The following is a 27,935-nucleotide window of genomic DNA, read 5'->3' as shown; positions in this document are numbered from 1 at the left end:
AATAACGGTAAAGGTTGGAATATTTAAAAGATTGGAGAAAGGGAAATTAGAAGCAAAACAACAGTTGTTAATTAATCTTTTTTCATTTTATGTTTTTGGCTTCAAAATTTAACAATACCTAAAATTAAATTAAAATTTAAAAATATTTAAAAATAAAATTAAAAAATACAATAAAATTTTTAGAAAGTTTTGTTTTGTTGCAGGTCCAATCTTACATTATGTCCATCAAATACAAATGCTTTTGCATCAGCACCCAGGTCAGTAGAAGCCAAACAATCAGGAGTTGCCCAACCAACTCTGATCTCTCCTTTTGATTCAACCTGCCAAAAGTAAAAAATATTAGGAGATAATCTAAGTTTTTACATCTAGAAGATAATTGTTATACAAACAAGGTTTCAACTACAGATTTTAATTTCTGCTTGCTAACAGAATAAAACAAACAAAGTATATATTAATGGATTAAACACCTCAATTAGTTTATCTGATTACACAAATTGTTTAAATAAAACAAAGGTATCGCTATTTGCAACATTGAAACCTCATTTATTGCTGCTAATTTGGACGAATAAATAGCAATCACTTGGTTGTAGCTGCTACATGTCTTGCCCTAAGACACATAAGCCTACAACAGTACCAGTGAGATTTAAACCTGGTATTGTTCAGTTACAGTCAAGTGTTCCATCCATGCTACTATGAATGAATGAATGAATGTAATTTACTTTATCCTCGCGTGGCCGGAAAACAACAGTCGTTATAACATGGGTTTAACACCTCGTACCAGCTTACGAGTTACCATGTATGTTACTTTGTGGTTGACTATTACTATGACATCAGCATGCTAGTTCCGGCGCTGTGGCCCAGTGCTTATATAAATGTTTATATTTGTTCTTGGAAAATATCTCTAACGCCAGTTGCTTCAACCCAGTGGTCACTAATGGATTGTTCAAATTGTCAGTGATACAGAAGAAACAATCACCACAAATTTTTATACGTGGTAACTCGTAAGTGGGCACGAGGTGTATGAAACAGAACATCTGTGTTATAACTAATGTCGTTTTCGGCCAAACAAGAATGAAGAAAGTTACATTCAAATAGTTGTTTAAAAAACAAAACAAATCTACTTACAGTAAACTCAAAGTACCACTTGTCTGATTGGACAGCATGAGTTCGTTCTGCGCGAAATATTCTCATTTTGTTGCATTGAACCTGATTTTTCTTTTCTAAGGAAAAAAAAACATTACTCAGTATCGTACTTTATTTTAATTTAGTCAAGTTGCAAATGGTTTTAGTGCAAACTAGCAAAGAACTGGATAACACGAATGTAACGACTAAGTTTAAAACTATAGAACTTATGCAAAAAACCTAAAAGTCATACTGACTACAACTTTGCAGCCATAAATAAAATGGAACATCAAACTTTATTACAGATTGTGAATATAAGTTTAATATTAAATTATAAAATTACTTGTGTCTTTGTCTTTTAATCTATCATCTGGTGGTTCAATCATGTAGCCATGCCCAATCAGTGTTCTTATCAACTCTCGAATAGAATTTCTGTAAACAAACTTGATTAATATTTTGGCATTTGAGTTAAACAAAAATCTTTTATTAGATTTCAAGGCCTGTAGGGGGGGGGGCACCCTTACTTGTATCGTTGAAGTAGTTAAAACTAAACATTTAACGGTTTCACAGAAAATAACAAAAATTACAGCCCTATTTCATACTAATGATGGACAGTTGTAACTACAGTTTCCTATTGCACACTATTTGCATTTTATTCGTTTACTCAGTGTCTGCTCACAATTTTGTAAGTATGTAGGGCCCAGTGCTTATATAATTGTTTTAGTCTTTTTTTATGACTAATTTGGACAAACATTTAAATTGCTAGTTTCGAGTGTTTTCCAAAAACTGCATGAAGTGTCGAACGTGTCCCTGGTTATGAAACAAGAACACTTAACTACTGTGCGATGGCAAATGCATTATGTAACTGAATGTAACTTACTTAATCTTCGGGTGGCCAGTACAGTCATTAAACACGGGACAATCTTTTAATACGGGTGTTCTGTTTCATACACCTCGTGCCAGCTTACAAGTAACTATATTACTTTATGGGTGATTATTTTTTGGGAGATTTTCTCATTTTTTGGGAGGGGGCTTATAATTTGGACAACCCATTAGTGACCACTGGATTGGAGCAATTGCTGTTAACTGTCTTGCAAAAGGACACATACACCAACAATGGTGGAGTTTTGAACATATTACCTCTGGGTTAGAGGCAGGCGTACATATACATATAAAGCTAAGTGAAACTTTTCAGCATGTATACCTGTTACTCTGCTTTGCTAATTCATCAAGAAGGGAAAACGGGACAAGTCTTGGGTTCCGTTTTTTCCCAACATCCTTAAGATTCACAAATAAAGAATAAGAAAGAATAAAAACTTCTTTTTTTACTTATTAGTATTGATTTTGACTTACAATAGCCAAGTTTAATTAGTAAGGTCTGATATTGGTAAAACCCAACACTATAATTAGTAAAAATACTTAACAATATCTTGATCAGAAAGCAGAGTAAATAAGAGTTAAAAATTGTTAAATAAATGAATCATAAAAATAATTTACCAGATTCACACCGTAAGTCCACCCCTGTTTAACTCGCTCACGTGCCCACACATTGTGAGCGTTATTTGCAAGTTTTTCCACCAAATCTTCCATTTGTTGTGTGAGTTTTATATGGGAGAGATCAATAGGTGAGGGTTTGTAGCCACTTGCCATTATGTAACTTTATAAAAAAAATCAAAATATGACTTTGTTATAACGGTATTTATAGTACAGTACAATATGTAAATAAATAGTAGGAACTGCACCCAGCAAGTTATATTCAAATAGTCAAATACTATTCTTAACTATTATCAAAAACGTCTTCAACTATAATACATTTCATCATTTAGGTAAAACGATTCGGACTGTACATTTTGAGATTCAATCATGTTTTGAGTTTTGAGTTTTTTTTTGTAAAATATTTATTTAGTTTCCAAAAAATTAAAAATATGACTTTGTTGAAACATCATTTATAGTCAGATACACCTTGTAAATGAATAGTAACAATTGCAGTACTGCACCCAGGTAATTATATTCAAATACTATTCTTAACTGGAAAAAAAAAGGAAAATTATTATTTATTATTGTTACATTAAGTTAAAAAAAGTGGTTTTAGTGGTTTCAAAATATTAAAAAAATGACTAATATCAATGTTCCCTAATTTTTTTAACATCACCCTCATTCCATTCTCCAATATTCCTAATATTTTGTTGGGTAAACAAACAATGAAAAATTAGTTTAAAACCTTCGTGGTAGTTTGAGTTTCCTTAAATTGTATTCCGCCTCTTCGTCTGCGATTCCAACATGATAACCAAGCGCAATTATTGTCCTTAAGGTTTCATACGACATCGTTAAATTAAATGATCTTTCTTGAGCTGGAAGTCGAGCAAATTCAACCAAACAGGGATTTTGTTTCTTTGCTTCATCGCGCACCTGTTGCAGTAAATTCAATTAGTTGTTTGGCGCCATGAAAAACTAGTTAGTGCGTCTTCCTTTAACACAGAGGAGTTGTCACCTCTATAAATGTAGGCGTTTGTTTCCTTGGGCAAGACAAATAACCGGCAATTTCTCTAATGATGTGGCCACAAATGGGTTGTATAAATTTTTATCAATTAGAAAAAAAAACACCCACAAAATTACACACATGGAAACCCCCAAGGTGGCACGAGGTGTGTGAAACACTTCTGTTATAACGATTGTCTAGGCACCAAACTTTTAAAATGCAGGGAAGGCAAAGATAGACAAATGTATTTTTTCATAAATTATTTGGTGCCATTGTTTACTTAACAGGGCAGTGTAGAAAAAATCAGGCTAAGCCTGTCTATCCTGTCACCCAAGACTTGGCGCCTTTTTGTATAAGTTTATCTTACCGTTCCATAACTCCAACCCCCTTGTATACGTGTCATTGCCCACAGTTCATGAATACTTTCAGCGAGCTTAGGAACAACCGCTTGCAAGAAATGTGAAAGAATAACCTGAAACAAATGTGATTTCTGGTTGTTTTTTTTGTTTCTTAATACATGGATATGATAAAATTAAATTGTGAAATTATTGACCATTAAATTGTAGCAATAATTGGATATTGTCTTTAATAAACAAAGCAAGAACCAATTATCATTCTAGGAGGTTCAAGGAAATGGACGTATTTCTTTCTGAAATAAATAGTCAAGCATATCTTTTCTTAACGCCTTCTCAGTATTCAGAATTGCTTATATCTGTGTTCTGTACAAGACACTTGATTTGTAATCCAGCGGTCAAATATGAGATTTGTAATCCAGCGGTCAAATATGAGTTGCTAATTAGACTTACAAAAAATAATCGCCTACAAAGCTGCATACTTTTTAACTTAGAAGAAGTAAATTTAAGCAGACAAGGATTATGTCGAACCAATATAAATGCTGTGTAAAAGAAATGTATATTTCTTATTTATGGTTAAACGAACAACATCAAGATGGTCATAAACTTACATTTTGAGTATTCACCGCATTTGGAACAAATACAGTGTGTTCCCATGATGACCCTGGCCCCATGATATAACCCCTGGATAGATTCCCATATGATTTGCATGGGGATAGAAACAATCTTCTTCCAGGTAACAAAGCTTCATATGTAGGAGCATATCCAACAGGGGGAAGGAATTTAAATTCACCGTGTGGTCCTCCAAATAGAAACCGGACTCTGTAATACCAATGATACATGCATGAATAGGCAACAAATCTGGGATGGCAGGGTAGGCAGGCCTACCCCTATTTATCTACACTACATTAGTCAGTAAACATAACAAATAAGTTAGATTGATATACATCAAAGGTAATAAGGTTTAAAACATAACATAAATTACACTGCATACTTTTTTTACAATAATAAATGGCCTACCATGTTAAAAATTATTCAAATTGTGGAGAGAAACGAGTCAACAAGAAAATGAAGTAAATAAAACACAGTAACCTATCAGAATGTAACTGCATATTAGAGATAATTATTTTGTAAGTGATGCCCAATCCAGTGGTTTCTTATAGGCAGCTTAACAGTCATTAGAACTTATAACATGGGTGTTCTGTTTCATAACAGCTTATATGTTACTTTGTGGATAATTATTTTTGCTTTTTCGGTTTTTTATTTTTAAATTTTTATTTATGAATGGCTGTTGATTTGGACAACCTATAAGTGACCACCTGATTGGAGCAATTGCCGTTAAGGAAATTGTCCAAGGATACATATGCCCACAATGGCAGCAGCGACAGGTCTTGAACCCATTACCTCTGGGTTAAGGAAGGTGTGCTATACTATCTGCTACGACGCCAGGTCTTAACTAATTTTAATTTTACTTTTATTTAGTGCCGGTAATATAAGTAGTATAATTAATCAGTATCAAAACTAACTTGATGCCTGCAGAAAAGCTGACAACAGGGAAAAACAATCCATTTAAGTTGAAGTCTTCAAACATTCCTTGAACTGGTTGGCCATTTATACGAAATGATATACTTGGTATACTGAGGTCCATGCAACAACTAACAATATCATTGGCAGCTAACAGATGACGATTATTAGATCCAACAGAACAAGCTCTGTGACCTAAAAAAGAAAAAAGTCATTTTTATCTGAGTTGTGTACATGTATTTTATAAACAATAAGCTTATAGAAAAGAACAATAAAATAATATAATAGCTAAGAGGCATTGGCACAAACACTTATTACGAACCACAAACCCTTTATATTGATTTTCATTACAATGGTAACCTGAAGATCAAAAAATGAAGCGCAAAACTAAAGTGCTTTACCATTTTATGTAACCTAAAAACCCTTACCATAGACCTGAAACCTTATATTGTCGGCCCCTAACAACCAAATTTTAACCAATAACGACTTTAAATTGTCGACTGTAAGTTTACAGCTTTGAATTGCGAAAGATATTTCCAAAATCATATTGTTTGTTGGGTGTAACGGTCACACTATTTATCCAAAAATTGATTTCTTTTTCTGTTTTATTTATAAGCGAGTAAGTAAGGACTGTGGTTTTACCGTTACTACCAATCTTTTTGGTCTTGTAAACTTTCCCGTTTTCGTTACCTTGACCAACGAGACAGAATAAATTTCATTCATTTTTTCAAACCACACTTACTTGTCCATAGATTTAATCCATCATATCCATATGAGTATATGTCATCACCCACTCCAGCTTCACCAAAATAGTCACCACCAACAGGGTAGGGGGAGAAACCAACAGTATTTCCCCAACCAACCCTTAGGTGGGGTCCAGAAGAAGAACAAACGGGATCAATCTTCTCAACAAGAAGTTCGTAATACCATTTCTTATACTGAGCACATGAAGCACTCACACCCATGAAAATATTGGGTTGGACACTGAAAGAGAATTTGAAATTGTTATACAGGTGCGTTTTACAACAAACAACAAATCTAGTAGTACTTTAATTAGCAAGTAAACGAAAATCGTCATAAAAACGTATTTATTTCATATACCTCGTGACTGCTTATGAGTTACCACAAAACCACATATGTTACTTTATGGATGATTATTTTTTAAAGATTTTTTAATTATTTTGTTTTTATGTATGACTGACAATTTGGAAAACCCATTGTTGACCACTGTTTTGAGGCAATTGGAAGTTTAATTTTGCTCATATGGTAGTAAAACTTCAGGGTTTTACACACATGGTTATAAATGTGTTTATATATACCAATAACATTTTAAGGACACATATGCCAACAATGTTAGCAGTGAGGCGCTTTGAACCTGTAACATTATTTGTTGATCATATGTTTACAGCAGTAAAATGTGCTTATATAGTGTTGCTGTCATTTCCATCTATAAATTTAGGAAAACATAATTTAATTCTCCATGTTATTCTATCAATGCTGCAGGGAAAATTAAAAAGTAAACATATATGTGATCATTTCAGTGGAAATGTAGTCTGCAACTTTTCATAATAACAAATATGAAATAGCTTACTTGGTAATATATCCCAAAACAGTTGTTTGTAGAAGTAAGTCTCTTCCTGGCAACAATGTCTCGCAAATCAAATTTTGATTTGAACGAACTGCAACTCCATTGCATACACAAAGGGAACACAAAACTTCTAAAACCTAAACATACAGTAAGTAATAGGTAAAATTAATTAATTATTATTACTAGTTTAGACTTCAAATTTTTATAATAATTCACAAAAATATTACCTTTGCATTTCTTCCATGTTTTTCAAGTAACGATATAATGGACTTAATATGATCAGGTTTTATCATATTTAATGCTTCCTGGCTGTCACTTAATACTGCACTGAGAACTTCAAGGATACCTGTAAGATTTTAACATGTAATTATCACAATAAACATTTATACTTTGCATTAGCTTAGGTATATGTCTACTTGCTAAAGCTACAAAGCATATAGGTGCGAAACACAGTGTTAAAAAATATACATATATCCTAATATCTATACCCTTGAATGCAAGAGAATATGTTTTTAGGCATAACTTTATTGAGTTTAATGTTCATAATAAAAATGTATTAACCTTTTTCATTCATTGCAGTGTGAGTAACTAACTGCCATAAAAACTCCAATATTACCAGCACAAAAGTCACTGCACTTACCCATTGACGCCTGCTGTCCGTCAAACTGACTGATAAGCCAGTCAAGATGACGCGCAAACTTTGCACAATTGTCTCGGTTTCCCCGTACAGTGGCAGCAAGTAGAACATACATTGAGTTGAGTAAAAACTCGTAAGAAGCAGCAGCTTCAGAACCGACAATTTGGGCAAAGTTCCCAGTATCCCCATAAGCTCCTAACTTATCAATGCATTGTAATATACGAGATATGGCTCCTTCCTCTTGAAACAAGTCTTGCCTAGAGATTAATAATTAAATAATCTCAAAAAAAAAAACCTATTTATTCGAATAAAAAGTCCCTTATTTACACCCGCAAGATGGGGAAGCAAGAGTCGTTAAAATGCGGGTGTTCTGTTTCATACATCTCGCGCCCGTTTACAAGTTACCACGTATGTAACTTTGTGAATGATTATTTTTAAAGTATATACTTTATTTTGAGGGCCTACAATGGGAGCACGGGATTAGCAGACGCGCTAACCATTATGCCACTGTACGAAGCCTTCCACAAAAGCTCTTGCCTGTTTTTTAATTCCTGTTTCCTTATTTGTCTAACTTCATGCTCATCAGTGCTCCCATCATCAGCTTTATCTTCTTGTTCAATAAAATAATCAATAAGATCATTCACACATTGTTCCATCTCCGCTACATTTGGATGATCTGGTCTCCTACCCAACTTTTTAGGTTGATGGGAATCCAAAGCACTGTTTAAAGATATAAAGTTTTCATACTAATTTTAAAAAATAATAGAATGAAACTTATTGACTCTGTATAGCGAGGCAATAACAGTCTTGTAAGTAGCTTAAATTTGGAAAATATTTTTACTGTATGGCAAACAATTTAGACAACATACTAAGGGACCACTGAGTTAGCCACACAAACATTCTAACCTGATAAAGCTCAGAAAGATTTGTGCAGTTCTTCGTATGATGGTTGCGGTGCGTGACTCTCCTGATTGAGCACGAGATAATGCAAGTCCATCATCCATATGGCCTTCATGATGCAATACAGCCTAAATATGAAAACATTTTCATATTAATTCATTTTTATTCAAATTTAATCATTTTCCCCACTTATTTTATCAGTTTGGCAGGACATTTCAGTACTTTAAAAACAACCTACTGAATAAATATGAATCAAAGCCTTCGTAACACATTTACATTGAAAAGTTAATTTTTAGAGTCAAAAATAATATGCTTTTTTGGGCAGAGCTTTCATACATATTTTATCTCTTACCTTTCTTTGTTTTGGACCAACTCTTACAGATTTCGTGTCAACTACCTAAAACAGTGAAGAAGGGAAATTAGTAGTACCATTATTAAACAGTACTATATTTTAACAAAATGTAATTTCAGTTATTTACCTGATAACTAACCCATAAACCTGTTTCCACATGTTGAAGATAACACACTGAATCACCATACTTGATTACTGGCACACCCATACCATCAATCTCATGTTCAGTTAAAGGTTCAGCTTTGTCCTTTATAAAACAACACCAAATTAAAAGGTTTACATAAACAATAATAAAATAAAACGAATCATTTCAATTTGAAGGTAAGCTCATTCATTTGAACAAAGAATAGTGTGGTTTGTAAAACTTATTTTATTTATTCAATTATAATTACATTCAAAATAACAGTTAAATTTCGAATAGGCTATTAGTTAAAGTAAACAATCAATCTATATAAACTGCTGCTGCCAGGCATAATAGAAATCTAATAAAGCTCTACTGGGAAATTGATTGTTTAGCGAGGTTTCGCCGGCCCAGCAGGGTAGAATGAAGGCAAAATATAGGATATTAAAAAAAATAGGTTTGTCAGAAGAACTTTAATTTAATCAGTAGGCTGCTTATACTTTATTTCATAATTATTGCCTTAAAGAATTACAAAAAAAAAGGCATCAACCTATTTCTCTGTTCATACCTTTGATGATTGCCAGCAAAACGCAGACATTCTATAACTTGCGTTTTCAGGTCCCATCAACATTAAGCTTCGGTCGTCCAACATACACAAGTACAAACCTTAGAATACATAAGTTTTTGGTTACATAAAAAAAACAAAACAATAATACATGACGATTACATTTGATATTGATAAAAATAATCAAAAATTTATTACAACACCTGAAGTGATGTGACGTAAACGAAACGGGCACCCCCAGGAGACATGTGATCCGAACCACTTAATTTGCATTAGTTCTAACCGCCATAGCGACCTTGCATGGCTTCCGGCTGATCCAGATTCATAAATGATTGATCTAGTGGGAAGCATGAAATAAATGACTGCGGATTTTGACAAAAATTTCGAAAAGTGATTTCTTTGATCCAGCATCAAAGAAATAAGTTTTAACATTATATCAATGGCTGTTCAACTTAATTCCTGCTTATAATAAACTTACACTAATCTGCAACTTGATACTTAAAACTAAAACTAGACAAACGGTAATAATTATTTAAAAATAAAGATGTTTCGGTGGTAAATACCAAAAATCCTTTTTTTTTCATAAAATAATTAACCTGGAATGTGATTTGTTTTCATCCATTGTATGCATGGTTAAGCAATCATCCATATGACCATGGAACAGTCGAATTGCATCTCCACCAGTAAGGTAACCTTGAGCTTTGGATCCACCACTTGCCACAGGTCCAACAGTCCACATGCTTTGTTGAAATGAAGCCTGAACACTGCTATCATCCCCATCACCACATGAAAGATGCTATTAAAAAGAATTATTAGAAAGAAATATAATTATTTCAATTCCATTAGAAAATATAATAAATACCAAGTATCGCTCAGAAGAAATGCTGATTAGAATCAAATCATCTCCGATTCTCACTTTCTCCCCTTCCGATCTTTGTTTTGAAGTTGGATGAACTGTCCACCATGATGTCTCACCTAATATATTATAATTGCAATGTGTTTTAATAATTGGCAATATTCTCTGGGGTATAGCCGTAAAGGGCTATGTTTTATAGGGTGAACAAAATAGTTTCATACACGCTGATTTATGAGATGATAAATGTGCTCCTAACTTATTGGACAGTGTTGTAATAGTAAAGAAAACTTTTTTTATTTAGACGAATTTAAAGGAAAACACTGTTTTCGGAATGCACATACGAAACTTCACATATTGAGCGTTCATTGTGGAGTTCATAAAGTCAAGTAAGTCGGCGCCAAATTACAGATAATCGACGCTTGGGATAAAGTAGATAAACTAACCTACAAGCGCGCCGAGTCGCCGCTTAGCACATGTCATTGAAGCACTATAAGCAGTATAGGGAACCGAACAAACAAACAAACAGCTACAATTTGTGCGAAGTTATTAACGGCTATAAACATTTTCGCATTTCACGGAAAAACCTTTTTCTTTTCTAGAAAACTTCGTAGGTATATGGCGAAAGTTAAATAAAAAAGCAATTCTTGTGTTATAGATAACTTTATATCAGCCACGTTTTCGAGAGCTCTATGGACGAAGCCACGACGGCGAAATGTGTAATGAGTAAAATAGCTTAGCTTAGAGAGGCTTTGCTTAGCTGATTTAAATATTGCATATTGCTGCGCAACCTAAGCTTCTAATGTACAGTCACTGAGACCAAAATCCTATGTTGATTTGTGAACGAAACACCCGCTTGAACAAGTATGCAAACGCGCTAACGGTGTTACATGGTTCAGTAGTGCAATATCATTGGTGTGACCTAAGTGCCTATATGAGCGAGCTAAGTCTGCTTTATCGGCGATATACAGAATCGTTTTATTATATCGAATCGCTGACCTGCTGTTGTGTTATTTGGGTCCGATCACGGCTTACTAGAGATATCTCTATAGTAGGCCGTTGTCCGACATGCGAAGAATCAACACAATTTGATAAATGACATGTTTTATGTGCTTACACAAGCAAGTGTTGTAATAGACTAGCTTTTGTAGCAGTTAAAGTTATATAGTCTGAGCATTTATATGTATATATAATAAATACTTACCTGTTTCCTCTTCCCCCAATCCAACGTCAAACGCCAATTGATCATTTGCAGAGCTCGCCGTTGTCAGACAAGTGAGAAACTAAATAAAAATATGGTAACATTTTGTCTTATTTTAATTATTATCATGGTGTTCTAATATGCCGTGGCGGAATAGTTCAATTGTACTAACAACTTTAAAGTGGTCGTTTTTTCTAATAATTAATAACTCAGGGGTAACTCAAACTATTATATAGTAGAGTAGGGAAAGATGGGACACCCTTTAGGACATAATATCTAAATATCCTGATTGTGTTTAAACAATTAACAACGGTCCATGGAAGTCGTGAGGACTCAGTTACACAATTCTTTGAATTTTCTTTGTTTACAACTTATTAAGACAAGAAAATAGAACAAAAAGGTGTCCCATCTTTCGCCACCCTATAATAATATACTGATATATTAACAGCAAAATATATTCAAAATTCGGTCACTTGCACTTGGAGATAGTTTATGAGAAGTGACTTGTGCGAAATATAGTATAGAGTGGGGGATAATATCAAAATGTCCTATAAATCGTGTTTAAAACAATTAACAGCGGCTTATTGGAGTCGTGAAGATTTTTTTAATAATTTTTTTTAAATTTTTTTTTAACGTTTTTCTTAATTCTTTGAATGGGTATATAATAATTCATATAACCGTACAACTGTAAAAGAAGATCATTTGTTGTTAGAAACACGATCAAGAAATATTGGGTTTAGATGCCAACAGTATCCCATACTGTTCTACAGTACTATAGGATAGCTCTATCAGTTACCGCTATTTTAGTCTAATCTGGAAGACATAAAATGGAACACGCTCTGTCTGTTAAAAACGTATATAGAACAAGCACTCAGCTTATGTATTAAATTTCAACTGTAAGGTACATACCATTCCGCTAAGTTCATGCTTTAACTGAATGGCATTTCCATACAACAACGTTCTGCTGTGAGTTGCCCCGCCTTCCGCCTGTTGAATATAAAACTTGTTAATACACTTGTGTTAATAAGACTTATAGCCTAGTATAATTATAGTGCTGTGAGGTAAGATGGGACACCTTTAACGCATAACATCCAAATATCGTGATCGTGTTTTAAGCAATTAACAATGGTCTATGAGAGTTGTGAGGATATAGTTCTTTAAATATTCTTTGTTTATTACACAATGGGACGAGAAAATGGAATGAAAAGGTGTCCCATCTTCCCCACCATTAGAGTATAATGTAATAATATAGTATAGGCCATGTCTACTATCAAGTTAAAAATAAATTAGCGTCTTTGGTGCAACTTAGTTACGGTGTGTATTTCACATTTTTGGTATATTATTAACTGAGCAAAAAACTGTTCGTCTTTATGACTCGTAAAACGGTATTCTGAAAACCTTATAAGCTGTGTTACAACCTATTTTATTCTCTTTTATGTCAAAACAAATGAGTTGTTTATATTATTGACTTAAATTTTGAACAAAAATATCAAATAAACGTTAATAACATTCTAGTCTGCTTTATGAAATTCATTGTTTAGGAATATAATGTTGAAAGCAATATCTGTACTTAACATTATGTAACTTCGTCAGCACACAGCAATTAATGCAAGTAGTATAATATTATTCGCACTTAACAGAATTTTCATGCAAACATCAAGTAAACACAAACGTTCATTAATGAAACTATAACCAAAGAATATTTAATTCCATATCATGCTTGCAAATTTAACAAACCAAGTAAATTAAATAACCGGAAAAAAACTACATTCGAGAAACTCCGGGCAAGTTTTGCAAAAACCGGCTTGCCTGGGACTCGGTGCTCATTAAATCGGGTCTTATTTCTCTGTCATCGTCCATGTCAATACCAACCTACGTGTCACGTTAAATGTGAATGTAACTTGCTTCATCCTTGCGTGGCCGGAACACGGTAGTTATAACACGGATGTTGTGTTTCATACACCTCGTGCCAGTTTAGGAGTTTCCACGTGTGTAATTTTGAGTTTTTTTTCTCTGTGGCTGACAATTTAGACAACCCATAAAAGCCACTGGTGGAGCCATTGTTTTGCCAAAAAGGCCCATATATACCCATAATGGACAGGCCTTGAATTTGTTCATTATAGTTTAAAACTACATATATTTTTTTCATGTGTGTATTCGAACAGTTAAATTCCGAACTTAAGTATTATAGCATACCTCTTCACTTGCTAACAGTTCCTGTAATGCTCTCACTGACAATGCTTGAGATAAAACAAACACACAACGAGGCGCATCTGTTGGTTCAGCATCCTGTAAGAAATTCGATATAATCGTTAAAGAAACTGTTACACTGTAGGTAAAAACGTTAAGGTCTCTGCAGTATCATTAGGATTTTTCAATATGAGATTTTGCTTACGTTGGTTCTATAGAATCCCAATAGACTTTTTTGGTGGGTTATGTCAGTGGATTATTGACGTTGCCTTTACAAACTTTTAAATGAACCTTTTGTTTAAGGTTTTCTACAATATGCTGCTCAATTTAAAATAAACGAGAAATTTCCTCCAATAAAGGATTTTACTTGAAGCTATTTGGACGGGGTATTTGTAATTCGTATGTCTTAACAGGACGACAAAAAAACTACTTTATATAGAACTACAGGGTAAGTTGGGATACCGTTAGCACATAATTCCCATATTTCCTGATCATGTTTTAACAATTAACAACGTAGTTTTGAAATCGCGGTGCTTCAAATATAATATATAATTCTGCAAATATTTTTTGTTTACTACGAAATGGGTCGAGAAAGGAGAATGGAAATGACAAGTCCCCATTTGCCGCACCGTACTATGAGTGATCTAATTAAATAGTGCCTAGAATGATTCATTCCATAATAATTTGATTTTTAACTCAAATATTTTTTAAACAAATAACGTTTAATTTGAACACATTAGCTATATACAGTAGTGGGGCAAGATGGGACACCTTTAGCACTTAATTAATATCCAAATAACCTGACCGTGTTATAAACAATTGACAACGGTCTACTTACTAAATGGGGTGGGAAAACAGAATGAAAAGGTGTCCCATCTTCTCCTACCCTACTATATGTTCAAATTAAACGTGCTGAAACAAAGTTTACAAACCACGGTATCCTGAGATGGTTCCACGTAACATAATCTGTTTCCAAATCCTTCTGCTGCAAGACAAACTTTGCCTTGATCCTTCTGACGAACACATTGAAGATATATCGCATCATCCTAAAAATTAAAAACATATTAAACTGACATCAATATGTAACATTTGAACACTTTCTCGTTTTACTAACAGAAAACGTAGAGATCATTTCATAACCTATGGTAGGATGGGGGTAAGATAGAACATATTTTTATTCTCTTTCGTCGTTCTTGCTAAACAAACTATATTTACAAAATTAAATATTCGCTACCCCACCACTCTAAAAGGGCGTTGTTAATTGTTAAAAACACGTTCAAAAATATAGAATTTACGTGCTGACGGTATCCCATTTTACCCCACACGACTATTTATTAATTTCCCTTAAAACTTATTTATACATGCGCCAATTGAATATGCGCACGGTTAATGTAAAATAATATGTGACTTTGTCAGTACAAGTTGAACTTCACATTATTATAACTCACAGTTCGTAGAAAATGAACTTCCTCGTCATTGTCACAACTTTCCGCCATCTTTGTACTTCAACTAAATTTGTTTCGAGCAGATGAATGATGATTCAAAACAGCTTTATAAAAAGTTTGCTCTTTTGTTCCGGAGTATTAGACTTTCGTTACATTACGCAGCAGTATTGTCTTAAGGATCTTAATGTTTCTCGCACTAAAATAAATCTTTATTAAACCTTTTTAATGTTGACGAACTCTATTGGCTTCGCTAAAACCTACGCAACAAACCTTTACTTGTAAAACAATCCCCAGAGCACAAGAGTTTACTTGCTCAAGCGAGCGGGAGAAGGCAGCTTAATTAAGTTGCCCCTTGCCGCTGTCTGGCCTGAGATTCTCGTATCGCAGCATAATGGAAGTGAATCGATAAGCTCGACGTGTGGCAGACAACTTGAATACGCAGTTGTTGCAATCAATCAATGTAGGGCTGCATAACAGTTACGCATGCCACTTAACACCTTGATATTCGTTTACTACGTAATACGCCTGCGTCATAAATTAGCAACTTATGTCATTGTACCAACACAGCAGGATAAAGGAATGAAGCTGCATTTTGAGTATCCTTTTCTTTCCACAATATTTTTCTTACAGCGATTGGGCAATTAGAGTTGTACCAATGTTGTCTATACTTGCATCAACATTCTCCGTTTATTGTCCTTATATGATTCGCATTCCGTGCTAAAGATATAGTATGTTGTCTGCTAATAGGCTTACATCATAAGACTGAACTTTCCATAATAATCTACAGCTATAACCGTCAATAGATATGCGCGGATATTTTTAACTATAGTGCTGGCGCTGGATGAGATTGGGAAGAAGATTGAACCTTCACAAAAAATAACTTTTATAATAATGTTGTTGGGTAATATACATTATTTTTAAAATCTGATTCTGCATCTGTTGCAATAAATACATACAGCTGCTGGGTGAATTCGGAACTCATTCAATTTAGTGATTTGCAAACCCTTTGTAGTGTTTTGATACCTAATTTATCTGGCGCCGTGGCACAGTAGTTATAGGCGCGCCTGCATAAAACCAAGGGTTACTGGTTTGAGGTTTGTCGCTGCTATCATAGTGAACCTATATGTAAGGGCAAGCCACGAAACAGCATTTGCTCCAACCTATTAGTGGTCACTGATGGGTTGCCTAAAATGTGTCAGCCACACAAAAAAAACAAACACTTACAAAGTTACATACGTGGTAACTCGTGAGTCTGCACGGAGTCTAAAAAAACAGAACACCCGTTATAACGACAAAACACAGGAGAACGGGTGTAATTTTACAAATTTGAAAACACATAGGGTAAGACGTGAAAATTTAAAATTATTATTAATTTTGAATAATAAGTGAATTTGCTATTAGAATTACACGCAAATAATACGAAATGATACTGTGGGCTTTAAAACTCTAGCTTAAACATTATTTAGTTTATAGTAGGGTGGGGGAAGATGGGACACTTAAGCACATATTGCTAAATATTTCCAAAATTAAACTAGATGACGGTTTTTGGGTAATACCACGAATTAGTACTATCATTCCTTTATTAACTGACACCAATTTAATAAAATATAATAAAACAAACGAGGAGTTATTTAGCGATCCGCACAACAGGTGAAATTTTACAAATTCGAAAACACACAGGATAAGATGGGACAGTTTAAAATCGTTGTTAATTTTGATTAATAAGTGTATTTATAAATAGGAATATACGTAAATAACACGAAATAATACTGTACGCTTTGAAAATTTAGTCTAAACATTCTTTTTCTTGCCCTACTGCTTAAGTTTTTACATGTTACCTATACACATTGTTTAAACGACAATGGGTAATGTTCGAACATCAATGGAAAAATATTGTATCCTACAAATGTATATGAACTTGTAACATCAGAAAATTGATAATAACTGTTGATAATTTTTTTTATTATTGCTACAAATAGGGTATTACTACTCTGTTTTTGGCAGAAGCCACTTCTCATAAATTATCACCAAGTGCAAATGACCAAATTTCAAATATATATTTTCAAAATATTATCTTTTTTTTTATATCAGTATCTTATAGTTGAATAACCCCTGAGGTATAAATTACTAAATTAAAAGCAAATCTTTTAAAGTTTGGCAATGGAAATTTTATCGTTTTATTTTATGGCTGATAATTTAACCCATTAGTGACACTGGGTTGGAGCAACTGCCGTTAAGTGTCTTCCCCAAGGACACATACGCCCACAATGTTAGCAGCGTCCAGCCTTGAACCCGCCACCTCTGGGTTACAGACAGGCGCGCTAACCACTACACCACGGCGCCGGACAAACATATTTACATTAGCAGTATTCTGCAACTTGTAGTTAACCTATACCGAGTCTAACAGGCTGTGCTAGTTTCTTTGCCATGAATGAGGAATCTGACCAAAATTCAAAGCAAACGGCAAAGACCAACCATTGCGATGTTTCCACCACGACTTTAACTGACAGCATTTATACATCACAAGTTAACCTCCGAACTAAATTTTGTAAGTATTACGTACAAAACAATCAAAACACTGCAATGAAAAACATTTTCCCAAAACTGCCAAGTAACAACGACTTAAAGCAAATGGACTCTCGAATTGAAGAAGTTATCTACTCTCGATTACTCACTGGGCATAATCGCCTGAATGGGCACCTAAACCGTATCGGCCTATACATGAAAATGGACAATGCCCAAGATGCAACGTCAACGAGACGGCTGAACATTTATTAATTTCCTGTATTAACACCGCAAACGTAACAGTTATGTTAAAAACATTATGTTCTGAAATGAAACTACCTCATAATTTTAACACACTGCTAACTGACAACGCTCTTATTAAACATACAATTTCCTTTTTTAGAGCATTAAATCGTCTTTAGAAACAAGATCACCTGATTACTATTTATTTATTTATTTATCAATTTCTGTTGTTTTCTTAAATGTTACTGACTCGTATAAATTATTCTGAATATAGACAAACCAATGATGATATATTTAGTGTTAAAGTAATGAAATTCTGTCATTTTACCGGTATATTGCTTTCGCCAAAACCTAATCACCAAAAAGTAGACTAAATTCCTTTTTTCGGTTATCGTCAAGCTTTTGTACAATTTTCTGTCATGTATTCGGTGTAAAAAACCGAAAGGTTAAATGCACCAAAATATAATAATAATAATTTCTTTGCCATGTAAGCTCTATATATATAACGTTAAACCGATATTTTTTGTTGTTGTTTTTATCTCAAATTAAAGTCATATTGACCCCTGCCTATTTTCTCCATGCTTATATCTCAGTGTTTTTTTTACAAAACTAAAACTAGTTTTATGAGACAAAATCAAACTGTATGAAATATTCAAGGTTGTTTTATGAAGCTATGAAACTAGTTTAATCGTTCGCACACGCAAACTAAAAAAATCATCGGCTTTACTATGATTTAGCGAGCATTAAAAAAATGCACCTTACTATTTCGCATTTTTTACCCGTTCAAAGTATACTGTTTCTATTTTACATATTTTTTTAATATTTAAAAACAGTAATCCGCTTTGACGGGCGTTTTATAAAGTCGTGATAATACTGTCGAATAATTCTGTAACCTTATTTTCCTGAATATCATTAAACGGGGGTCCGTAAAAAGAAAATTAATAAAAAGTCCCGTCTGACAAAGTGTCAGATCTTCCCCCACCCTACTATATAACCATCTTGTAGGTTATAGTTTAACGGTTAGCCAGAATAATGGGATAATTATGACATTATAGGGAAAGGACAGAACCCTCAAACAATAGGGTGACAGATTTTGTTGTTTTATTTCTTTCTCGGGAACGTTTAGCTAAAAAGTGTTTTTTTTTAAAACATTAGTTCACCCTACACTGATTATTTGATTCTATTTAAATCAGAGAATTACGAAGCCATTCAAGCGAAATAAATACATTTTATATTATACAAATTGCTTGACTTGGTATCTGTTTCGTTTTTGATGCTTATTGTATTTTGGACTGTTTGATTAAAGGTTGAATGTGACCGTACATTGGACTGTTTAAATAAATAATGAAATCATTATAAAATCCTCTCTGGCCCATACAGCGTTTCAGGCATGTTCTCTTGTGTGTTTATTGTAGGCCTGTCACAGACGAAGAAGCTACTATGTATCATGTATGTATACTGTTATATTTGTTTATTTAATTTTTTATTGTAGTTCAATAAACAATTAAGGTTGTATACGCCACATTCAGCAGCGGTAGTATAGTATATAGCCTTGCAGGGTGAGGGACACTTTTTCATACTATTTTCTTCTCTTATTTTGTAGTAAACAAAGAACATTCCAAGAATTATAAAACCGTATCCTCACGACTCCCGTAGACCGTTGTTAGTTGTTTAAAACATGGTCAGGATATTTAAATATAACGTGCTTCTTTTTCGATAGGTGTCCCATCCACCCCACAGTAGCCTACTATATAACTGAAGACAAAACATGTTTATCCTTTCTTTTTTAGGTTACTTATATGGGAAGTCGATTGATGTCTTCTCGCAAATATGCCATGTTTATCTGTCTGACCGCATTAGGTTTAACTACCACTTACCGCGTCTCTGAAAAGACAAACATTCCGACCAATTTTCAGTCAAATAAAAGAGTTAGTGAGGTAAAACACTCAGAGTCACAGTCAGTTGAGGTTAATTTTCAAAATTTACTACAGCAGTATCTAAAACTTCCATTTGGATCTAAAATATGGAGAAAGTTTTATCCCGAGGTGGATGTACTGTTAAGTTTAATAGAGGACAACAAGTTAAAATGGCCAGCTCCTATTACAAAAACGACATTCGCCAAATTCACGGAACTTTCGGTGGAGAATCGTGCTGAAGGATACACAGTGGGGGATACTGTTTTCGCAACAATAGAAGCAAAGAACGGACTAGGAGAGAGGAAACAACATGGCGGGGATTACTTTTACTGCAGGTGGGTTAACTTCAAATTCCCCTTGTATATTTTTTAATATGTAGGTAAAGCGTTGAAGGCTCTTCGCTGCTACCATTGTTGGCGTTTGTGTCCTTGGCCAAGACATTTAACGGCAATAATTGCTCCAACCCAGTGGTCACTAATGAATTGTCCAAATTATCAGCCACACATAAAAAAAAAAAAATCCTCCTAAAATAAATCGTCCACAAAGCTACATACGTGATAAAAGCTGGCACGAGGTGTACGAAACCCTTGTTATAATCATTGCTATGTTTTCCGACGCAAGGATCCAGCAAGTTACATTTATTCTTCATTTATTTGACTTTCGTCTCCAGATTAATGAGCACAAATAGGAAGGGCGATATATTGGGAACTGGTATAGCGTGTGACATAATTGATCACGGCAATGGATTTTACATCGCATCCGCCCCACTGCTGTGGCCGGGTAGTTCAACGTTGTTCGTGGACCTTGTACATTCAAGCGAAGCCGTTGCGGCGCTTGTTTTGGAAAGTGCAGCAAGCTCCGCCAAAGGCGTTCATTTTGTTTCCACGTATCCCTCTGGAGAGGAAGTCGACTGTAATGTTGGCTTACGGCCAAATTTGGGGTGAACATACTTTAACGTTAGTTTGTAAATGCAATTCCACCATCACAGTTGGGTAGCCGCCTAACTCATAGAGGTTATGGCCTTAAGGCTTATACCATGGTGGGCGTATGTGTTCTTGAGCAAGACACTTAACGACAACTGCTCCAACCCAGTGGTCACAAATGAGTTGTCTAAGTTATCAGCCATACATAAAAATAATAATAATAAAAAATCATTACCTTAAAATTTCGTAAGCTGGCACGAGGTGTATGAAGCAGAACACCCATCCATGTTATAACGCAAATAGTTTTCCGGCCACACGAAGACAAAGTAAGTTACATCATTCATCTTATCCCACTTTTTTCGCAGTCGGTCTTTGTGCAATCTTTCCCAGCCTGAAAAAGGTTCTTCGTGGTTTTGTTATTCCGATAGTGCAGGAAACTGTCCAAATGTAACTTATACGGAAACCAGATACGACAACCGAGTTTCGTTTGTTGGAACAACTCCACTGTTTAACCGAGCAACCAATTTCAAAGTCCCAATAAAAATGCAGGGAAATGTAATTCAAGCTAAGGGTTCAACATATACGAGTGATTTATTAAAAGCATTGCCAGAGTGTAAAACAGAAACTGGCATGTCAGAAAGATCGTTTAAAAACAAAGCTGGTTACCAAAGTGGATTTTATCTGAACGGTCAGTGGCGTTCTCTTCAATGCAAACCACGCCTTACCCCGTTGTCACCTGAACAATGTTTAAAAAATAAAGTGATTTGTTGTCTTGGCGATTCTACTATGAGGCAATGGTATTTTGCATTAAGGAAATATCTAAAACTAAATGACAACCCGACCAAAATGCGAAGAAAACCTAACCAGCAAATTTGGCAAGTTCCCCGCGTTGGGTACCGACCTAGTCACAACATAACTGTCTATTACAGAGCCCATGGGCTACCTTTGCATAACCATGGACCTCCAGAGTCACAAACTTTTATTGTGGATACTTTGAAAGAAATCGGCACGGCTAACGGGGAAAATACTTTCGTTGTGATAAATCTAGCTTTACATTTCCAACTGGTAGACCCTATCTTCTACATACAAAGATTACAAGCTGTAAGGAGTGCTATACTTGAACTCCAGCGACGCACACCTGGTGTTAGAGTATTTATACGCGGTTGCATCAGACATAGAAATACAATAAAAGTTGTGCCAACAGAATGGTATAGTTATAGACTTAACAACATCCTCCGAAAAACATTCGCATCGTTACCGGGTGTAGGTTTTATTGATGTGTGGTCCATGACAACTGTGTTCCCGAACCTTGGAGATATACATCCCACAGCCAAAAGAGTTTTGGATCATGTGCGACTGTTTATGTCATACTTCTGTTAAAACAGACTTGGATTTAATATTTAGTCAATACTTAATATTTTTAAATATCCATTTGTTAGTATCTTGCTGCTGCTTCTATACTTGGATATTTCGTAAATATTGGGAAAAGAATAATTGTACTATTATATCGTTGTTTGTAATGGTTTCATTTTTGATACATCCGAATGAAAGCAGTAATGTTAAAAAAATGATCAAGGTATGCTAAAGAATGAAGACTAGAGACATAGACCAAATAGGGTAACTGAGTTGAGTTATAGGGTTGGAATTCGCAGTTTATTTTACTGTAATGCGAATTCAGTGTGTATTGCTTATAACACTCTATAGTAGGATGGTGGAAGGTGGGACACCTTTTCGTTCCATTTTCTCGTCCCATTTGGTATTAAACAAAGAAAATTCAAAGAAATATAAAATCATATCCCAACGACTCCCAGCATAAACCATTGTTAATTGTGTAACGATGAAAAACTAATTCAGGACAATTAGGTGTTTGTACCGAAATTTAAAAAAGTCTTGTCTGACAAAGTGTCCCATCTTTCCCAAAACAAAAAAGTACAGGGTAGATTATTCTGCCTACAGCTACACCCTGGCAGTGCTACAGGCAGTTGTGCAGATGCGGTCGATAATCTTTAAGAAGTAATCTGGGACCTCATTCATCCGCGTTCCCTCCAAAAACGGGCTCTTCCGAAAAGCATTTGACAGCATACACATAGTTTCCCGCGACCCTGGTGTATGTTGTCTTTGCTGGTCGGTTCTCTTAGGTACACGTCAAAAACAAACGTTGTCCTTTAGCTGTGATAACGGCGAGTCGTGAATTCACACACGCTCTACATACATCAGCAATACACCTTTAAAAGATGTTCATGTTATGGTCCCACTACAAAGTAATATGTACCGATAATGGTTGCTTAAAATTTCCTGCATACTATACTGTAAGATTACCTTGCAGTAGTACACAAAGCCTTATTAGATTTTCACCGAGCAACGATTGTATACAAAACAGACAGCCATGTAACTGTCAAACAAATATTAAAACTAAAAATCTGACCAGAAAACGGTTAGATAGCTTGGTTTATAATGTCGTCGGTGGTAAAGGCAGTCGTATTTCAATTTTTAAGTGGAATAAAAGATTCAATACTTGGAGTTGTTTTGATATATTCTCTTGACAAAAATATTCAGAATCATCAAAGAAAACAACAACAAAAGGCACAAGAAGAAAACAAACTTAATATCAGAAGAACTAGCAGTTCAGGTGAAACTTGTGCATTTCATCCTTTCTATAATGAGTATAGCATTCAACCATATAGTGTAAAATTATTTGCATGTTTTTAAATATGTTGTTTCCTTTTGCGTGTTAGTATTTATTTATCTGGTGACCAGTAAAAATTATGGTCTTTAAATGCTCCTTAGGTTTGATCAAAACCCAATGTGTTACTTTATTTTGAAAAAATTGCCAGTATAGGTCGCCTTGCCCGCAGTGCGACGGTGTGCCTGCGAGATTTCGCATGTGCAAGACAGTTATTTTTCATGTGTTTACCTGCTATAATTAAAAATTGGTGTGCAAGCACATACACTTCCAAGTTACATTAGGAAACTACTTAATTTGATACAGGTTTGGTTTATTGTGGCTGCATAACCAGTAGTTTGTAAACAAAGTTTCCCATGCACCTTCTCTAAAGGCTGGGGCCAAGCTTTGTCATTATTGTTATAATGTGACAATATCGATATTTTATGTAAGGTAGAATAGAATAAGCTTGCATTTCGCACTGTTTTGACCAACTAATTTAAGGAATCCACCAGTAAACTTAAACTAAACCCCTAGCAAATTGACTAATCTAAAAGAGTGAGGAGGATTCATTTCTTCACTATCACTAAACATATTTAGATGCATTCCGATGACTTGTGAAGTAATAATCTAACCTTTGTTTAATTCATGATGGATCCGCTAAAATCTGGTGATGTCGCACTTATTTAAAAATAACTTTCAATAAAGAAAATTTTATACAAGGAGTGTCACATGTCAGTAAGCCATAAAGGACATTTGTGACATTTTTTTTTTCAGTGGTCACCAGCCAAAGAATTGTAATTCATATTTTAGTTGTTTAAATAATGTTTTCTTAAAAAAGTAATGTTTAACGTTTGTGTTGGCTTATTCTCATATATTTATCCTAAAAGAGTGGTAGAACGCATATGAAAATTAATAATTTGTTAAACAACAGACCTGTTCTAAAGTGTTTATATAAAGCAAATATTATATTATCAATACTTTTCCTGGAAATTCTGTTACACTGCCTTCTTAAACACTTGATTACCAATACCAACTCATATTTCTAATATCACTTTTTACATTGAAATACTAGTTGTATAGCCGAAGTACGAGTTGGTAAACAAGGGGCATAGGCATATCCGCATAGGGTAGGGTGTAACACACTCGTGAGCCAAATGAAAACAAAATATTTCAATCTCTTTTCAACAAAAAAAAAACGTTCTCTTATTCCTTAAATGTAAACATTGTATTTATTGTTTTAGTTGAAAATGGAGGAAAAAGAAAGAATCCACGAGTTTTGGGAAGAATTTGCATGAGCTCTGCTTTAGCATCTTTTGTGTGGATTAGTATTTGGATATTCAGTGTATACGTACTACCCATGCTACATTATTATACTAAGGTTGGTGGAAATGTTAAACAAAATTTCCTAATGAATAAGTTTAAAAAATAGGGTAGTTCAGTATAACAGATTATGGATATTTTTACTTCGCAGTTGCTCATTAGTGTAGTATTGGAAGGAGAAGAAACAAGTAAAACATATGAGGGGATTTGGGTTTACGTTGAAATGATTCTTCACTATACATTTTCGGCTTTATGGGTTTTGCCACTGTATATTCTCAGCAAAGCTATCAATGGATTCTGGTTTGCAGATGTTTCTGACAGTGTTTATAGGTTTGTGCATGGCCAACCACGTTCATTCCCTTCCATAAGCCTTGCTGTAGCCGACTTTATTTATAGTATTTTAGTAGAAACTGCTTTTTTGTTACAAGCAAACCTTGTATCCCACATTCCACTTGAAGGTGTGAATCAATTATTGTACACCATGCATATATGTATGCTGTATGCATTATATGCATTTGAATACAAATGGTTCAACATGGGCATTGAATTAAAGCTTCGTCTTCAATTAGTTGACCGGCATTGGCCATATTTTTGTGGTTTTGGACTCCCTTTGTTTATAATGACAAACATGGTGTTTAGTTATTACCCTGTTGTGGTTAGTGCTTGTATATTCTCTATCGCATTTCCTTTCTTTATTGTCAGTGGAACACAAGCCTCCACACCCCCTACCCCTGCCACTATACAATTACGCATTTTTGAACCGGCTGCAATGTTATGCAGTTATCTGTTCAGCTCATCTATCAGGAGCAGAAACTCAGGATCAGTGCAATACCAAACATAGTGTTAACTAAATAGTTTGTGTTTCCCAGAACTTTATCTAATTATTAGTCAGAACCGGTAAATTGCTGGCAAGTTTTTATTTGATCAAATGTTCATTACAATAAATTCAAAAAATGTACTTGTGTATTTTATCATGGCACGTATTTGTACTTATACTGTGTAGATACTTAACGGCAATTGCTTTAACCAGTTGTCCCGTTGTCTAATTACTCTAATAAATTGTCTGCACTAAAAAACAAGGTGTAAGAAACTGAACCTTCGTGTCGTTTCACCGCCAAGCAAGGATAAAAGTTACATTCTTCAAAGCTTATCAATACTCTCCTCGTGAAGCATCAAAGTTACACTACGTTGACTAGCTACAACATAAACGAAAGTGTAAACAAACCAAGATTTCAGCATAAACGTAAACAAAGAAAGAGTAATAATTTTTAGAGATGACGGCAGGTGGCGTACCATCGAGTTAAACAAACCCACCGTGTATGATGCGGTTCACAGGAATAACAGTATGCTAGCTTTGGTTTGTAACTTATGTGGGTCAAGTTTGGTATCGTTGTTTTAACCAATTTTTTATTGCGGCAACCAACGAATGAAAGAATACAACCTGGGTTGTATTCTCGTCTATCATATAGTAGGATACACTAAAGACGTCCCGTCTTTCCCCACGCTACTATATATATAGTGTTGCGGGAGAAGATAGGACACCTTTTCATTCTATTTTCTCGTCCTATTTTGTAGGAGACAAAGGATATTTAAAGTATTATAAAAACCGCATCCTCACGGCCCCCACAGACCGTTGGTAAATGTTTAAAACACGACCAGAATATTGGGCTATTATATGCTAGAGGTGTTCCGCCTTCTCCAACAGTACTAAATAAACTATTTGCCGCCTAAATTTACGGCCTCCACGAGCTTGGTAATGACTTGCTGGTAGCAAAATGGCGATGTTTTTAAGGACACAATTCTATATTTTATCCGGTTGTACCATATAGTTACCTTCACTTATTTCCGAACGCCTGGTGGTGCTGCAGAGCTTGAATACACAAAACATATTCACTACCAGCAGATTACACAACGAATCAATTATTCTAATGCACACTTACACCTACCATTACCGTGTCACATTGTTTAAGCAATTGATTAAAATGTCAGGAATCCTTCATCATCGGTTTATTGTCTGATCACTTTTCACATTGTTCCGCATAAACGGCGTCTCACTAATGATATAATTGCCGACCGATTGCGACTCTAATTTGACAGCGACGCCAGTAACTTGAATGATGATGGTAATGCCACCGCCAATATTAACAACGATGGTAACACAGCCAACAAGCTAAAGAATCAAAATAACAGTTCGAGTGAAACGTAAGTAGTTAAAAATTGGGCTATTAGAGTGAAAATAAATATCAAATGTACGATTTCGGTATATTTTAACTCATGTTATACAATTGCATTTTGAAAATAATAACAGACATTGGATCCATGCATCCTGACCGTGTTTTAAACAATTAGCATCGGTCTTAGGGAGTCGTGAGGATACGGTTGTATAATTCTCTGAACGTTCATTGTTTACTACCAAACGTGACGAGAATTTAGAATGAAAGGTGTCCCATCTTCTCCTGCCCTACTACAAAGTTAGTATAGACCAAGTTAGGAAACGGCGCTCGTGTCCGCCATTACGGAGCCCACAGAGCGTGAATCGCCTATACAAATGCATGGTCGGCATGTGTTTATTTAGTTCTTGTAAGCGATACAAAGCTAGAAAACACGTATAGCGGTTGTTTTAACATTTAAAATATAATTTCTAATATAAATCTTGTTATATAATATTAAATCTAGGAATTAATGTGAAGTAAATTAATATTTTGACTGTTTTTCGGCGTACAGTGTGGTTTAACAGGGTACTTTTCGTTGGCGATTAAGACTAGCATCAATCAGCTTAGTTTACATAATAGTATATGATCATACCTACGAATCTACAGAGCCATTCTTTACTACATTTATAATCCAACATGAGTGGACATGCAGCTCCAAACTGCTTAAGTACTAGCAGATAAGGTGTTCGCGTTTTCCGATTTCATAAAGACCCGTAACGCAAAAAAGGTAGCTTACTAATTCAAGCAGAGGACCAAAAATAGTAAATTAGTATTGTTTTCCTCAATGTCACTTCGATATTAGGCAAATTTTACAAAGATA

General features: G+C 34.7%; 5 protein-coding genes across 5 annotated transcripts in view; 4 read left to right on the top strand and 1 right to left on the bottom strand.

Moving 5' to 3' along the window:
• The window catches only part of LOC100178148 (ryanodine receptor 3), a 63,745-nt gene extending 48,034 nt beyond the window's left edge, over positions 1–15,711 (bottom strand). Inside the window, exons 1-27 of the mRNA XM_018813888.2 lie at positions 15,334–15,711; positions 14,818–14,931; positions 13,892–13,984; positions 13,505–13,567; positions 12,605–12,682; positions 11,699–11,777; positions 10,504–10,616; positions 10,238–10,437; positions 9,845–9,978; positions 9,645–9,742; positions 9,083–9,202; positions 8,956–9,000; positions 8,610–8,731; positions 8,241–8,423; positions 7,707–7,960; positions 7,294–7,412; positions 7,070–7,203; positions 6,221–6,462; positions 5,481–5,673; positions 4,566–4,776; positions 3,969–4,073; positions 3,344–3,531; positions 2,620–2,779; positions 2,327–2,400; positions 1,466–1,554; positions 1,126–1,220; positions 216–320 (exon numbers count right to left, since the gene is read on the bottom strand). Coding sequence (XP_018669433.1) covers positions 216–320; positions 1,126–1,220; positions 1,466–1,554; positions 2,327–2,400; positions 2,620–2,779; positions 3,344–3,531; positions 3,969–4,073; positions 4,566–4,776; positions 5,481–5,673; positions 6,221–6,462; positions 7,070–7,203; positions 7,294–7,412; positions 7,707–7,960; positions 8,241–8,423; positions 8,610–8,731; positions 8,956–9,000; positions 9,083–9,202; positions 9,645–9,742; positions 9,845–9,978; positions 10,238–10,437; positions 10,504–10,616; positions 11,699–11,777; positions 12,605–12,682; positions 13,505–13,567; positions 13,892–13,984; positions 14,818–14,931; positions 15,334–15,381 — 3,459 coding nt within the window. The 5' untranslated portion in view covers positions 15,382–15,711. The remainder of the gene's footprint in view (positions 1–215; positions 321–1,125; positions 1,221–1,465; positions 1,555–2,326; positions 2,401–2,619; positions 2,780–3,343; positions 3,532–3,968; positions 4,074–4,565; positions 4,777–5,480; positions 5,674–6,220; positions 6,463–7,069; positions 7,204–7,293; positions 7,413–7,706; positions 7,961–8,240; positions 8,424–8,609; positions 8,732–8,955; positions 9,001–9,082; positions 9,203–9,644; positions 9,743–9,844; positions 9,979–10,237; positions 10,438–10,503; positions 10,617–11,698; positions 11,778–12,604; positions 12,683–13,504; positions 13,568–13,891; positions 13,985–14,817; positions 14,932–15,333) is intronic.
• A 4,159-nt stretch (positions 15,712–19,870) lies between these two features.
• LOC100182867 (NXPE family member 3-like) lies at positions 19,871–21,072 on the top strand. Its single transcript, XM_026836586.1, has 2 exons — positions 19,871–20,329; positions 20,665–21,072. The coding sequence occupies exons 1-2, from the start codon at positions 19,878–19,880 to the stop codon at positions 20,936–20,938; spliced, it is 726 nt and encodes a 241-aa protein (XP_026692387.1). The 5' UTR covers positions 19,871–19,877; the 3' UTR covers positions 20,939–21,072.
• A 388-nt stretch (positions 21,073–21,460) lies between these two features.
• Positions 21,461–22,297, top strand: LOC113474701 (NXPE family member 3-like). The gene has a single exon (XM_026836772.1). It carries the CDS (start codon positions 21,461–21,463, stop codon positions 22,295–22,297), a length of 837 nt encoding a protein of 278 aa, XP_026692573.1.
• A 946-nt stretch (positions 22,298–23,243) lies between these two features.
• On the top strand, positions 23,244–25,860 carry LOC100182820 (etoposide-induced protein 2.4 homolog). Its single transcript, XM_002128306.5, has 3 exons — positions 23,244–23,546; positions 24,824–24,960; positions 25,054–25,860. Exons 1-3 carry the CDS (start codon positions 23,372–23,374, stop codon positions 25,741–25,743), a joined length of 1,002 nt encoding a protein of 333 aa, XP_002128342.1. The 5' UTR covers positions 23,244–23,371; the 3' UTR covers positions 25,744–25,860.
• Positions 25,861–26,873: 1,013 nt separating this feature from the next.
• Positions 26,874–27,935, top strand: part of LOC100185184 (SPARC-related modular calcium-binding protein 2) — a 13,941-nt gene continuing 12,879 nt past the window's right edge. Inside the window, exon 1 of the mRNA XM_026836638.1 lies at positions 26,874–27,104. The gene's annotated coding sequence lies outside the window, so the exon portion shown is untranslated. The remainder of the gene's footprint in view (positions 27,105–27,935) is intronic.

This window comes from Ciona intestinalis, chromosome 11, assembly GCF_000224145.3.
Source record: "Ciona intestinalis chromosome 11, KH, whole genome shotgun sequence".
In the NCBI taxonomy this organism is placed as follows: Eukaryota; Metazoa; Chordata; class Ascidiacea; order Phlebobranchia; family Cionidae; genus Ciona; species Ciona intestinalis.
The sequence above is the reverse complement of the archived record's forward strand: the minus strand, read 5'-3'. Positions and strand labels throughout refer to the sequence as shown.